At 37.6% G+C, this 13,357-nt stretch overlaps 2 protein-coding genes across 2 annotated transcripts in view; one reads left to right on the top strand and one right to left on the bottom strand.

The window, feature by feature from the left end:
• Positions 1-988: 988 nt before the first annotated feature.
• LOC106161220 (uncharacterized) lies at positions 989-6,628 on the bottom strand. The gene is made up of 11 exons (XM_013538105.3): positions 6,477-6,628; positions 5,896-6,093; positions 5,280-5,435; positions 4,390-4,669; positions 3,945-4,102; positions 3,484-3,606; positions 3,054-3,176; positions 2,558-2,680; positions 2,109-2,231; positions 1,825-1,852; positions 989-1,585 (listed from the first exon to the last, which is right to left on the bottom strand). Exons 1-11 carry the CDS (start codon positions 6,547-6,549, stop codon positions 1,027-1,029), a joined length of 1,944 nt encoding a protein of 647 aa, XP_013393559.2. The 5' UTR covers positions 6,550-6,628; the 3' UTR covers positions 989-1,026.
• A 5,380-nt stretch (positions 6,629-12,008) lies between these two features.
• The window catches only part of LOC106161224 (FMRFamide receptor), a 38,318-nt gene continuing 36,969 nt past the window's right edge, over positions 12,009-13,357 (top strand). The window contains exon 1 of the mRNA XM_013538117.3: positions 12,009-12,082. The gene's annotated coding sequence lies outside the window, so the exon portion shown is untranslated. The remainder of the gene's footprint in view (positions 12,083-13,357) is intronic.

Raw genomic sequence — 13,357 nt, 5'->3', positions numbered from 1 at the left:
CGTATAAGATTGCTATCAGGTTGCAAGTGAGGGTTGGTACTTCCGTTCTTAGGACTACCATTAATATTCCTGTCACTCCTTGCGACAACATGCCGCTAGATAGTTGCATGCGCAGTATGGCCCAGGCTTTAGATAAATCAGTTCATTGGTTTGCTTTCTGTATAGTTTTCGGTCATATACTCATTAAGCTCTTTAGCGTGAGTCTAAATTATTGTACCATGCATTATCCTTTGTCTTTTATCTAATTATTCATTTTGTGTGTGTGACTTGTAATTTCAATTGGAGTCTTGTTAAATAAATGATCGAGTTGTCATATTTGTTGTTTTATATTTGTATTTTGTGGTAATCTCATTTCAACTATCTTCCAGGAACGCCACACTTTAATTTTAAACATTTTTGCAAAGGTATTCGTTTAACAAATAAGTGACAACTTGAAATGAATTAAATATGAATATACTGAAAACAATAAGTAGAATCGCTGACTCGTTTCCTTTTATTCCAGTATAGACAATGGCTATTTAATTTGAAATTCGGCTGTTGGGTTCATTTCATATGCCATAGTAAAAATTGTTTCATTAAGTGTTTTTAACATATGAAAAATAATAAATGATGAATAAGTGCATCCTTGCTACGACATGGAAGTCGCAATACAATGATAACGAATTTTATAAGTATACCCGCAAGAAAATGCAGTAGAATGGAAGTAGCAAAGAAGCATTAACGCAGTAGTGGTGTGGAGCATATTTGCAGTAGAAATGCAGTATAGCCTACTGCAATTCTACTTCAAAAATTACATAGGGTTGTACAGAGGAGGAGCATAAATGCAGTAGATTAGCAGCATGATAGAAGCATGTTTCAAATATGTTAATTAGCTCCCACATCGAAGCAGATTTGAAGCATGTTTGCAGCATGATTGCAGTAGTCTACTGCGCTGGAGTATCTACTTCGTTTTCGTGCGGGTAGGCTACAGTTTGTGAACAATTTTCTTTAATGAGCAGATGTTGGGATGAGCCGTTGGATGCCACTCTAGCCAATAATATTTCCTATGGAAAATGTGTCCCCGTCCTCACACATGGAGTTCCATGCCAGGAGATGACCCACGGGAGATGGCACCAGGGTGCAGCACAGTCTCTGGGACAACGGATACGTCACAACCTCGTTGCCACAGGCATGGGGATCGTAAGTGATAGCTATTGTTCGTCCTGGCGAATCGATTTCCCGGCGAAGCTTGTCACACATGTTCTGGCCCAACGTTGTATTTGTTAATCTCCCAAACACCTCACCTGCCACTTTCATTCCCAGTTTCTCTTTACCAAGAATTAGGCGGGTCATGCGCACACAATCGCGTGGACAGTTCTGGAACACTTTCACGCAATCGACGTCACTCGCTGCCGCCGGATATCCTGTCGCCTGCCTCTTATGGGTTGTGTAGAAATTGGGGAATCTATTCAGAACAGAATAGACGGACTGACCACCGTCGTCTGAGGCCCAGAGTTGTGTTTCTCCGTAAATGAGTGTGGTGACATCGTAGAGATGTGTGCCAAGGCCGGTGTGGGGTGGTTCAGCGCGCAGACGACATTCGCAACTAAAAATATGGTATTTATCAAAATTTTATCATAAAGAAATTTATGGTGATGAAATTTCCTTCTTAAAAGCTTAAATCAGGACCTAGAATTGTTTTCGAATATTTTGTTGAAAGTTTAGGCAATATATTCCAAGATGCATTCATAAGCACGTCATATCTGGGCAAATTTCACCAGTATATATATACAGACGTTTTTTTTTTTTTTGTTTGTTTGTTTGTTTTTTTTTTGTGATACTTACGTTTTAGTTGTGTTTTTGGACATATACTCTGGAAAAGTAAATAGTTGGGTTAAGCTCGAATGTAGAAAATGAAAAAAAAAGAAACAAGCTTTAATTAAATGTTTAGTCATTTCGCAGCTATCATTAACGACAGAGAAAAAAAATCAGTTAAGAGATGAAAAGTAAACCTTTCAAACGTGGAAGTGTCCTAGTGATGCTGACTTGATTTCAGGTAATATTTTATGGTAGGGAAAACATTAAGAGTCGAAAACACTTGAAAACCATTTACTATAGGAAGCAATTACCAAGGCAAGTATGGCCATCAGAGTCCAGTTTGTATCCGGGGCGACAGGAGCAAGAATAGGAGCCCTGGGAATTGGTGCAATAATGGTCGCAGCCGCCATTTCCAGTTTGACACTCGTTCACATCTTAAATATAAAGTGTTTTTATAAACATATATTACTTGATTCATTTATGATATGTAATGTCCGCGATAAACATTGTATTAATTTGATTTAACTTTAGTATGTTCTCATGACAGTATATGTATCACCGGAGATTGCTACTGAAAAGAAAAACATGATTTTATCTTATAAAAAGTATAACGAATATATATGTACTTTTTGACAAAAAATAATAATAAAAGTGAATAAAAAAATGGGACCTGCGCTTTTTTCTGGATAACCTGAAGCTTATTATCTAATGTTTGTTGCCCTTCTTACACCTATTTTAAACAAAGACCTGGTCGACGTACCTTGACAGGTATGCAAGTCACTTCCCAGAGTATAACCCGTTGGGCACGAACAGCGGTAAGATCCCTCAGTGTTGGAACAGGTGTGGGAGCAGTTTCCCTTGTTCAGGATGCATTCATCATTATCTGAAACGAGAGAAGAATTAAATGGTTGATTTTTAAAATACTAGTGCTTCTAATGATAAAACAGTGTCGAATTCGAAGATACCGCTTCCTGCTTATAATGGGGAACTTAATATGACAATAAGTGGTTCATTTTCATCGTTATCCTCAACTAACCCACTTACACAACAATAGCAACTCACACCATGATTTGTAAAAAAATAATAATAATAAAATAAACAAAATAAAATAAATAAATAATAAAAAATAAACATTAAAATGAAATATTAAATTTAACATAATTTTTGTCCTGCGTACATGTATAATTAAAAGATAGTCAAGGGGAAAACGATTTCAGTGCAAATGAACTTTTAACTTCCAATATTACACCATCCACCTGTACAAGTAAACCCGTTGATGTCCAGTGTGAACCCTGTCCTACATGAACACTGGAAACCACCTACTGTGTTAGAACACACGTGATCACACCCTCCATTGAAACTACTGCACTCATCTACGTCTGAAATAGATTTATTAATAAATGTATTGATATATAGATCGATCAATCGGATTCTCAAGAAAACAATAAAAATAGATAGGGTAAAAGGCATTGCCAATGAATATCAAATAGAAAATGAAAGAAACAAGAACAAAAAAGTTAATGGCTTGATCGACATGCAAGATATAATAAACGCAACAAAACTATAAAACTACATGTATATTAGGTTGTGCATAAAATATAATGCTGTTATTTCCCTTAGCTACAGAGCAAGAACTTATTTTTCCTCTAGGTATGTCACACGGGGCTATTCAGAGACCTATCTTACCCAAACAACCGAACTTGTCGCCTGCTAGCACGTATCCATCTCTGCATGAACATACAGCTTGTTCTCCAATTGCCGTGCAGCTATGAGCGCAGTTACCATTGTTAAACGTACATGCGTCCTTTGCTAAACGAGAGAAAAGGGATATAAATTCAACTTTTATGCCAAGATATTTACGAACGCTGAATAAGTAGCAAAAGTTATGGAGTGAGCATTGAATCCGTAATTGCCGCCCACCGCTATTTAATCTTTTAATAAAAAAAATGCAAAATGACATTGGCAAAAACCATTGCTCTTAATGAGGCGGAGAATGAACGTATAGCAGTAAACCACGTATGAATGTGCCAAGAGACCTACCGGTACATGTACATGTAGTCCAACAACACTATGTATACTGTATATAATGTTAAGCACAGGTATTTTTTTCAAGTCTTTGAAAAAACGTTAATCATAAATTTTCCCACCTCCGGAACACTGCAGTTTCCCAAGGGTAACGACTGACTGCTCGGAACTATCGTCCAGGTCATATATGTGAAGGCTTGACACTGGGAGGTACGCGCTGTCTTCAAGATAACCGGAATCACTTCGCCAGACTCCGTCGTTTGAATTGCAGTTGCACTGCCTGGAACGATTTTAATATATGTAAATAGATGTAGTGTACAAGTCAACACGATACAAACCATGTGTATATTGCATTTTTGTGATTTATGCGAACCGGTGGACTTTGCAGAATTCTTTTAGTCTATTTCTATTTATGGCATAAAAAGATGAGCTGTGTCGAGCTATTTATTATTTAGTCACACGCATGTGCTTCACCTGTATGTATATATATTTAAGCATATTTCCATGAAATTCTGTATATTACCAAGTAAGTAAGAGCAACGTAAAATAACACAAAGAAACAAATACCTTCCTCCAGCACAGTTTTTCGACAATGCGCAGGCGCATTTGGAGCTGTTTGTAGGCGCGCCGCCCCAGTTAGCCATGTCGTATCCCTGTCTTGACTTCCACCAGTACTGGCCACTAAACGTGGACATCTCATAGCACCGGACAGAGACATACTGCCTACACTGGCCAGCTGTGGTCACTAGAGCTTCTATTTGGTCATTAGACACTGGGTAATTCACGTTAAGGTAACGGTCGATGTTCCCTGGCCCCTTGAGGGTGGTGTCTTTGGCCAGGTTATGGTCTACGATATGCAAAATTAGAAGTTTAAATTCTCACATCTAAGAGAGTTGACTATTTTCTTTCCGCGCCCCCCCCCCTTTTTTTTTTTTTTTTTTTTTCAATACCATTTCTGCAACGTTAACACTTTTTCAATGGAGGAAAACTGACCTTAACCTTTCATAATATACGTTCCATCGCTTAAACTTTACCTTTACAAGTCAACGATGGAAACGATTATTTTTTTCTATTCCTTTTTACGGCATGCTCAACAATCACATTTGAATTGTCTGTCAAATTGTTTTCCAAACATACCTTATCGAGTTAAAAAGTTTATATAAGTTGAATACAGATGCACGTTTGGGGGGGGGGGGCACAAAGATAAAAATCGTAAACAATTTAGGGCAGTTTAATAATTGCATGCACTATGTAACTACTATGCACCGGGATGGATGTCTTGTTTTCATCTTGTTGAATCCTGTCTCTTTTGTTCTTTGGGAGTTGGGATTGAGGGTGGGAGGAGGAAAAGTGTCTCAAAATCTTAGGGAAAGGAGCATGTGCCCCTTTGTCTTTCTTCCTGGATACGTCATTTTAATATAAATCTAACTGCCAGTCGCTTAATATCGTCCACTTACGAAGTTCGGTCCACATTTCCTGGTTAATAAGAATGCAGTTTACTGTGAAGGGCTGGATACGACCATCTCCGTCCGGATCAATAACTGTGGATCCCTCTTGTTGCACGTCTTTGCATGTCTTTGGGTTCTTAGGTAGGGGGCTGAAGGGCAGCGTGCCTAATAGCGAACAAACAGTGATTTAAAAACATCATACTAAATCCTTAAAGTAGAACTTTTATAATCTGATTTTAATGATAAATAGTAATTAAATTGCAGTACTGCTTTTAAAAAGGTTATTTGACTGGTGACCTTAAAATCAACGCATTTTGATAATCTGATTTTGCTTGCTTTCAGGTCATGTTGACCTGGGAACGACTCCATATGACACCATCTTTGGCATCCCATCAAATTAAGTGTCACGTCCCGCTAGCTAATCAGCGTTAAACTGATTACCGACCGGCTATGGTGTCATGTTGTCATTCGTGCTATTTCAAGCAGCCTTGTCCTTCGCAATAAACAGTTCAATAAAATATTATATGAACCCTTAATCCAGATTTTACGTTCGAAAAGATGTAGTCGCCCCCTTCGTTTTGAACCATATGTAAAGTCCCAGCAATGATGATAAATGGTAACTCACTGTTAACACAATCAGGCGTCACGCCGTCCCAAATGGCGACACTTCTTCCCGGGAGACGAACACAGAACATGTGTTTGGCGATGGCTCCATCAGCGAATGTAAAGCCATGGTTACACTCCACCAGGCCGTATTTACCGGCTTCCGTCTCCGGCAGCGGCTTGCCGTTGTGTATGTACAGCGACCGGCATCTCGGCAGAGCTGTTTGAAAATGTTGAAACGATAGGATAATAAACAATCAAATGATAATTTATTACGGTAGTGGTTTATCTGTGGTTGAATCAATATCCTCTTTGTTGTTTAAACTTGCCACAGTTTTGATATTCTTACGTTGACATAACCCTATAATCCGTTACATTGTTGAATGTTATGTCCTTATGAAACTTAACACAAATGTATTTATTCGTCTTTTCAAAAAAAGGGATTTGCATGTCGTTTATTCATTTTACTCATTCATTTACTTACTTAAATTTTATCCTGAATATTCTGCTATCCATATGATATAAGTCAATAGTAACAATTGCAACAACGAATGCCGTATATTGTGTCCAGATATATAAGATATACAGCTATATTTTACTTACTTTGAGCTCGGGCGCTGTGAGCAAATGCCCCAATGCCAAGTATTAGGATGACAACAGCTGGTAGTTGTCCCATCTTCTTGAATAATCTGTTTTACAACCCGGTGGAGTAAGGGTCTTATACAACGTTGGCGTGACGTCACTGGGGGGTGTTCAGAACCGTACAGTGTATTAGCCATAGAAAGTGTCTACAAGAGGTTATCATCAGGCTACAAGTCGTGATCTCATACACACACGTGCGCACGCAAGCACTCACTCACACTTGAAAAGATTTGCTCAGTCCGAGATCCGCTGTAAAAACAGCTTGATGTTTTGATGGCATGAGTTAGATTCTTTCGGAAGTGAATGCGTTGGGAGATATTATCATCATAACTCCAGTCCAATCCCTCCAGCTGCCGCTGTTTCGTTGACGGGGTTGATTCAGTCACTAAATTTTGCAAAGGGCGGGGATAGGGATCGGTCTGTATAATTTATTTGGTGTATGAAATGTCTACGGCTGTCAACCGACTAGTTATTCTGAAGTTGGACCATCAAGTTCGCAAAGCCTGCTGTGCAGAGCTATCGGCTCTCCGACCAATCCCTGTCCTATTCCAGATTTTGCAGTTTGATGATCATTTTTAGAACACAAGTACTAGGCTGTAAGATATTACAGTTACAGACATATCACGCCTCTCACCCACGGGGTCAAAGTTTTGATAACGGGATTAGCCTGAATCACAGACAATCAAACCGTCTCTCGCTAGTCAGTACCTAAATATAGATTTGGCAGAAATAACGGGCACACTAAGACATGCTCGAACAAACACATGCACATTTACTAGTACACCCACACATGCGTACGTGTATATACACGCATGTGCACGCATCTAAACCCCATACACACACCTACATCTACTTTCAAACGCGAACACGTGCTAAAACACACACGACGCCATATATTGCTAAAATAACACAAACCTCGTATAACTTTTCAATTAAATGCATACAAGGATGAGATGTCGCCATGCTTGTCTCATTGAGCGTATTCTCGGAGTACAATATCAACTTGTTCTCATTTTGTTTGACAGAGTCAGTGGTAAAACTAGATAGATGGCCATGGAGTGCGCAAAAATGCAACCGATAAATTGCAGTTACAAATTGTTGTAGCTGTTACCTGAAAAGGCTTGTCTCAACAAACACATCGGAGTGTCTTCTTGTTGCCGTGGAACCAAGGCAAGACCTCAATATATACCAAATTGTTGATGAATGATCATTTTAACATACAAGAAATCTGAAACCGTTTGGTCAAAGTAAATCTATAAATAGTTTTCGGAGTTTTCAGATAATAATGTATAAATAAATAAGACGTGTCCCCCAAAGTTGTGGATGCGTTCAGCCAGGTTTAGCGTACTTAAATATTTTAAATAGGGGCCTCAGAAACTGCGATAGGGAAGTCAAGTACAGGGATTCCACTCTGCTTCCACTCGGTCATCTAAATCATATTCATTCGCCTCGTGGCAGTCACGTGTTCCCCTAAGCACAAGTCACGTGATTAATCTACATGTAACTAATCATGTGCACACTGCTACTTGAACATGCGCGTGCGCCATACCTTTATTGAATGGGCTTGATGAGTTCCTTTCTATTTGAATGACTGTCAATAGTGTGGGATAAGCTGATACAAAATTCAAAGTATAAACCCCACCAGACGCCTTTAAATTTATATGCTGCGGACGCCATCGCTGCCTTAACAGTATCGCAAAGTCGACTTTAAAACAGATATGCACTTATGCAATTTACGCAGACTAAATTAAGTACGAAGACATGAGATTTAATTTTCATTTATTTATTTATTGTGAAACCGAGCACTGAATATATGGACCCACGGTATAGACTTGACTTAGGCCTCTTGGCGCCCAAATCACTCCCAGCACCATGGTGTCCCCAGTACAAATTAAGAAAATCCGATACTTAACTGTATGTACTCGGTACGTCTTATATCTTTTTCTGTTTTTTATTCTTTTCATTGTCATTCAAATATCATTTTCTCAATGTTTGTTGATCCACTTTGCCCTTTACACATGTATATTTATTAACTTTGGCGACTTGATGTCCTCTTAGACGAGATGACCTAACCTTGTGCTTTATCTACCACTACAAAAAATTACTCTTCGAAGGCTATTTTATACAAACTTGATTCGGTTCGGTGATCTTCACGCGCGTCTTTGTAGGCAAACATTTATGAATCTGTTTTTACAATTTCACTTTAAATAAACCTTAAAGCTAAGTTGATAGCTCGTAGCGTGATTAGGCCCATCGCGTCTACCGGTATGCGCATGCCCATCCATTTCGGAGAAACGTTTTTTAATTGGCATGATGTTCTTAACTGCAATCTAAATGTGCTTTGGGGAACATTCGACGTTATTTTCAAGAGAAACGGAAATTATATGTCGATTTATTAGCATCCCGACTGCTAACTAATAACAGCGATTCCGATTTGCAAAACAGTGAGTTATTTGCATCGGATAAAACCGCAAAAAGGTATTTAACCTTTGACTGCATACCGATGCACGTACATGCAACTCTGTATTTCATGAGATTCCAGGGCGATTTGAAGAGGAAAAATGTGAGAGATGATTTCTTTTCTAGCTGATCTAATACCGACCACCTGAACAGCGAACTGAATACCCCAGGTAAACCAAATAACGTTTTTTATCTAACACTTGTGCATATGTTAATTGAAAAAAGCAGCGCTACCTTTTTATAATAAAAACGTCTTTAAGACGACGCATATTCTAAATGAGAAGGAAAATAATTGGGAAGGCGTTGTTATTCCATTTAATTCACCTCATATCGGCGGCTTAACGACCGCTTGGGTGGAAATTACAAACAGCCTTAATGTACTTCTACATTGTACGACAGTGTTAGTGCCTGCACTTCGTGGATTTTCTTGAATAGTGATGTACATGTACGTGTGTTCATTTAACGAGTTTCATGTACAAGTACGGAGATCGCAGAATAAAATGTTGTTAAGATCTTGATATTGTATCAACACGTATGCCCAAGATGATCGTTTGAATAAGGTTATATGTTTCGACGGGTGGAATCTCAAAACATTTTATAGGTCAACTCACTTAAAAAGACAGTTCCTTGAGGGTTTCCTGAGCGTGGCGTCGCAACTATGGATTAGAAAACTGTGGGTAGTCAAGGGGCATGTTCAATCAGGTTGAAACCATCTAACTTGATACCGTCTTTTCTTTTAATCGTACCATAAAAGCGAATTTATCGATACATCACTTATGCTTGGACAAATAAAACGCCTCTTTCAAGTTTTACCGGAACTTCAAGTGGGACATGAGAGAGAGGCTTAATATATATACAGGTATCGGGGAGGGGTGCCAACGGTTTTTGAAAAATTGTCCAAATTGTGCAAGGCTATGCGGCTAATTTATCTAATTTCGATAATGCGCCTGGATTCACTTTGGATCTCATTGTTGCAGCCCGTGTGTCAACAGGAGAATAACACGTAGATGTAGGCTACATTGTACGAATAACACGTAGATGTTTGGTATTTGTGACTATCAGATTAAAAAGTTACAAGTTATTCAAAACTCAGCTGCAAGACTGGTTTGTCAAATTAAGTACAATAGTACACACCATATCACTCCCATTCTGAAAGAATTACACTGGCTGCCTGTGAAGCAGAGGATTGATTTTAAAGTACTCTGTATTATTTTTAAGGCGATCCATTCACAAGGACCATTATATTTATCTGATCTTATCTGTTTTAACTTACCACGGCGGTCCACACGTTTTAATACCGAGAATGATTTTATTTTAGAACATTCTGTTTTAGAGAAGGGGTGCCTAAAAAGTTATGGAGATCGTGCTTTTATAATCTACGCCCCAAGAGTGTGGAATGGTCTACCAAATTTTATTAGGAAAACGGAAGACTTTGACAATTTTAAATCTCTTTTAAAGACACACTTTTTTAATTCTGTCTATATCTCTTAGATTTTATTTTAATATATATATGTTTTTTTTTTTAATAAGATTGATTTTTAGTAGTGTAAATTTTAAATGGTTTCCAATGAGAGTTTATGATTAAAATATTGTAGTCATTTTAATGATTTTAGTATATTAGCCATTATTGTAAGGCGCCTTGAGATAGAATGTAAGGCGCCATATAAGAATCTTATTATTATTATTATTATCATTAGGCGACAAAAGGTAGGAAATAGTTTGTCTTCGTGTGATGTGTAGTGATAAAGGTAATGTCACATCTAGCGTATAGCGCTAACGTATGAGAAAAATTCCCAATATGCAGACAGACGTAAGGGGTTCGCAAGACATACGCCGTAAACGCAGGCACATGTTGGTGTACTGGCACATTCGCATACCCGGAGGGAGACAGAATGATTTGAGCATGATCAAATACAATTTCATACGCTGCTTTCATCTTCATTAAAATACGCTGGGATCAGGGTGATTTCATACGCTCAAAATTGTGCTATTACAATACTCATTAAAGAGGTGTTTAAGCTTATATACTTACATGTAACATGTTTTAATCGAACGTACCCGTCAATTATGGGGGATATACGGCGATCACGTGCCCCAAAAGGATATTTTAAGATATTTTTAGGCTTATGTCATCCCACACGTTTAGTTTTTTATACAATTTTATACAATTTACAAAGTTGTTAGATCATAAACTTTGAGAAAATTAAACGTACATGACCTACATGTAGACAATAATCAGGATTACATTCGATCTTTTTTGTTTTTAATCTGATACACACGAAAGATACCGCTCATAGGTTTCCGTGATTAAGTCATTAATAGATAGGCAATAGAGTAGAAAAGAACTCAGTAGTGAATTTAGCATCTTATACCATGAGAATACATGTAGGTAGTACTTTCAGTTTGCTCATGGAAAACAAGCAGTCATCGTACGGTTTAAGTAAATAATATATGTTTTCAAGAGAAGGGTAAATCAAAACTGGTAATCGATCACAATTACGATTACTGTACACCAATACAGGTGGTAGCTGACCAGCCACGGGTTCTTTGAGGAATGGTTCCCTGTCCCACGCATGCGCAGAGTGATTTAGCGAAACCGTATTATCAGATTAAAGGAGCAGTAATCTGCTTGCTTTCCTAGTTCTGGAAAATGAGGCGCAATAGTCTTTGTATTTTCCGAAGTATTACCATTTGAACAGAGTATTTAGTTGAACAGTACAGCGCTGGAAGAAAACGTCATTGTTATCTGGGCTGATGTCTTCAGGTACTATACCAGTAGTTACTAGGTTTACAGGTATATTCTGGGCTAAATAAAATTATTTGATTTAAACTTTGGGTGTTAATATTGACGTGTTGTAATAATGTATATTTGAGCTGATGTCTTCAGGTGCTGGTTACTAGTTTTTTTATACTGTGCGAGATTTAATTGTTTGATTTAAACTTTGGGCGTCAACATAGACGTTAGGTAATAATTCATACCTGTAAATTAGTGCGTGGTTAACAAATAAAATGTCACCACAATTTCAGGACGCTCTGGGTTGTGCGTTAATTGCGGTCATTATATCTGGACAGTATTGCAAGTGACAGGATGTTGGTACCTTAAACTGGTAAGTAATAGCTTATTACGTTTCTAAAGTAGATATAAGTCTGATTATTAAAGGGATAATAACTCTTCGTTTTGGAAAAAAATGAATTTTCCTGGAGTAAACAACAATTTTCCCATACTTACCAATGGTAAATGAATCCATTTTTACATTCAAAGATAGTCCCTGTTTTTTTTTCCGAAAAAGGTCGTTTTTTTGCTATTATCTCTTAAGAGATTATAACAGAGTATAGCCATCAATGGAGGTCACGTGGTCTATAGACAAGCTCAGATATCAGAATAATAGCTATAACTGCCGTTTTTGTGGCATAACAGAATATATTATATTTCTATGAGTTGTTCACAATGTTTTTATTGTGAAATATAGATGTCATACGAAGAGTTATTATCTCTTTAAACGTGTATGTTAAATGCATCTATATTTGTATAATTACATAATATCATAATTCTTTGCTGATTTGTTGTTTCGTTCATGAACGGTGTTCAGAATATACCTAAGTATGTTTTAGTCACTTGGTTTCCACATCATGAAAAACCTGACTTCAGTATATAATAATAATAATAATAATAATAATAAGTACTCGGGTGTGAATTTATTTCTTGTCACAGTCTAGGTGTTATCTGTTTTGTGAAATGCTTTTCATATTAACGAGAATTGAACCCCCATTATGGGTCTCTATGCCCCTTCAAGATAATAACAGAATGTGGCTGAAGCAGTTTCTCTGAAAACCATCACTCTGGTAAAGCTTAATTAGTCATTGTTTGCATATGTGCTGTGCTGTATTTTTATTCAAACTAAATGGTTTCCTTGGGTGACGGTGGTATACTCTTGTTCGTTTTACTGCATTTGCCACTTAGAGATATAAAACAATTTTCAGCTATCTGAAAAACTAATAAAAAAGCAATTTATTTGACTGTGGGGATTATTTGAGGCAAAGCCCAAGTAAAGACACAAATTTGTTTTGATCCCTAATATTATGTTTTCCCTTTATCTTAATTATAACGCTTTCATCATTATTGTTCTGTTCTCAGTTGATTCTAATATTAGTTAACATCTATTGAGGCGGATAAGAGATTATTGAAATGCTTTAATATCCGAGATACCAATTTTAGATCCGGAAAGGGCACGTGTCCGTCAGCAATATTTCAATAAGGTTACTGACCGCCCGGCTGCTGGTATAATGAGAGGCATACTGGCCTTTCTGGAAACGGGTTGTCAATGACTACTTCTGACTTAAGGACGTCATCAATTTCATGGACAAGACATGCATAGTGCCTC

The sequence above is a fragment of the Lingula anatina genome, chromosome 9 (genome assembly GCF_051362555.1).
Source record: "Lingula anatina isolate TDL-2025a chromosome 9, LinAna3.0, whole genome shotgun sequence".
Lineage (NCBI taxonomy): Eukaryota > Metazoa > Brachiopoda > Lingulata > Lingulida > Lingulidae > Lingula > Lingula anatina.
The sequence above is the reverse complement of the archived record's forward strand: the minus strand, read 5'-3'. Positions and strand labels throughout refer to the sequence as shown.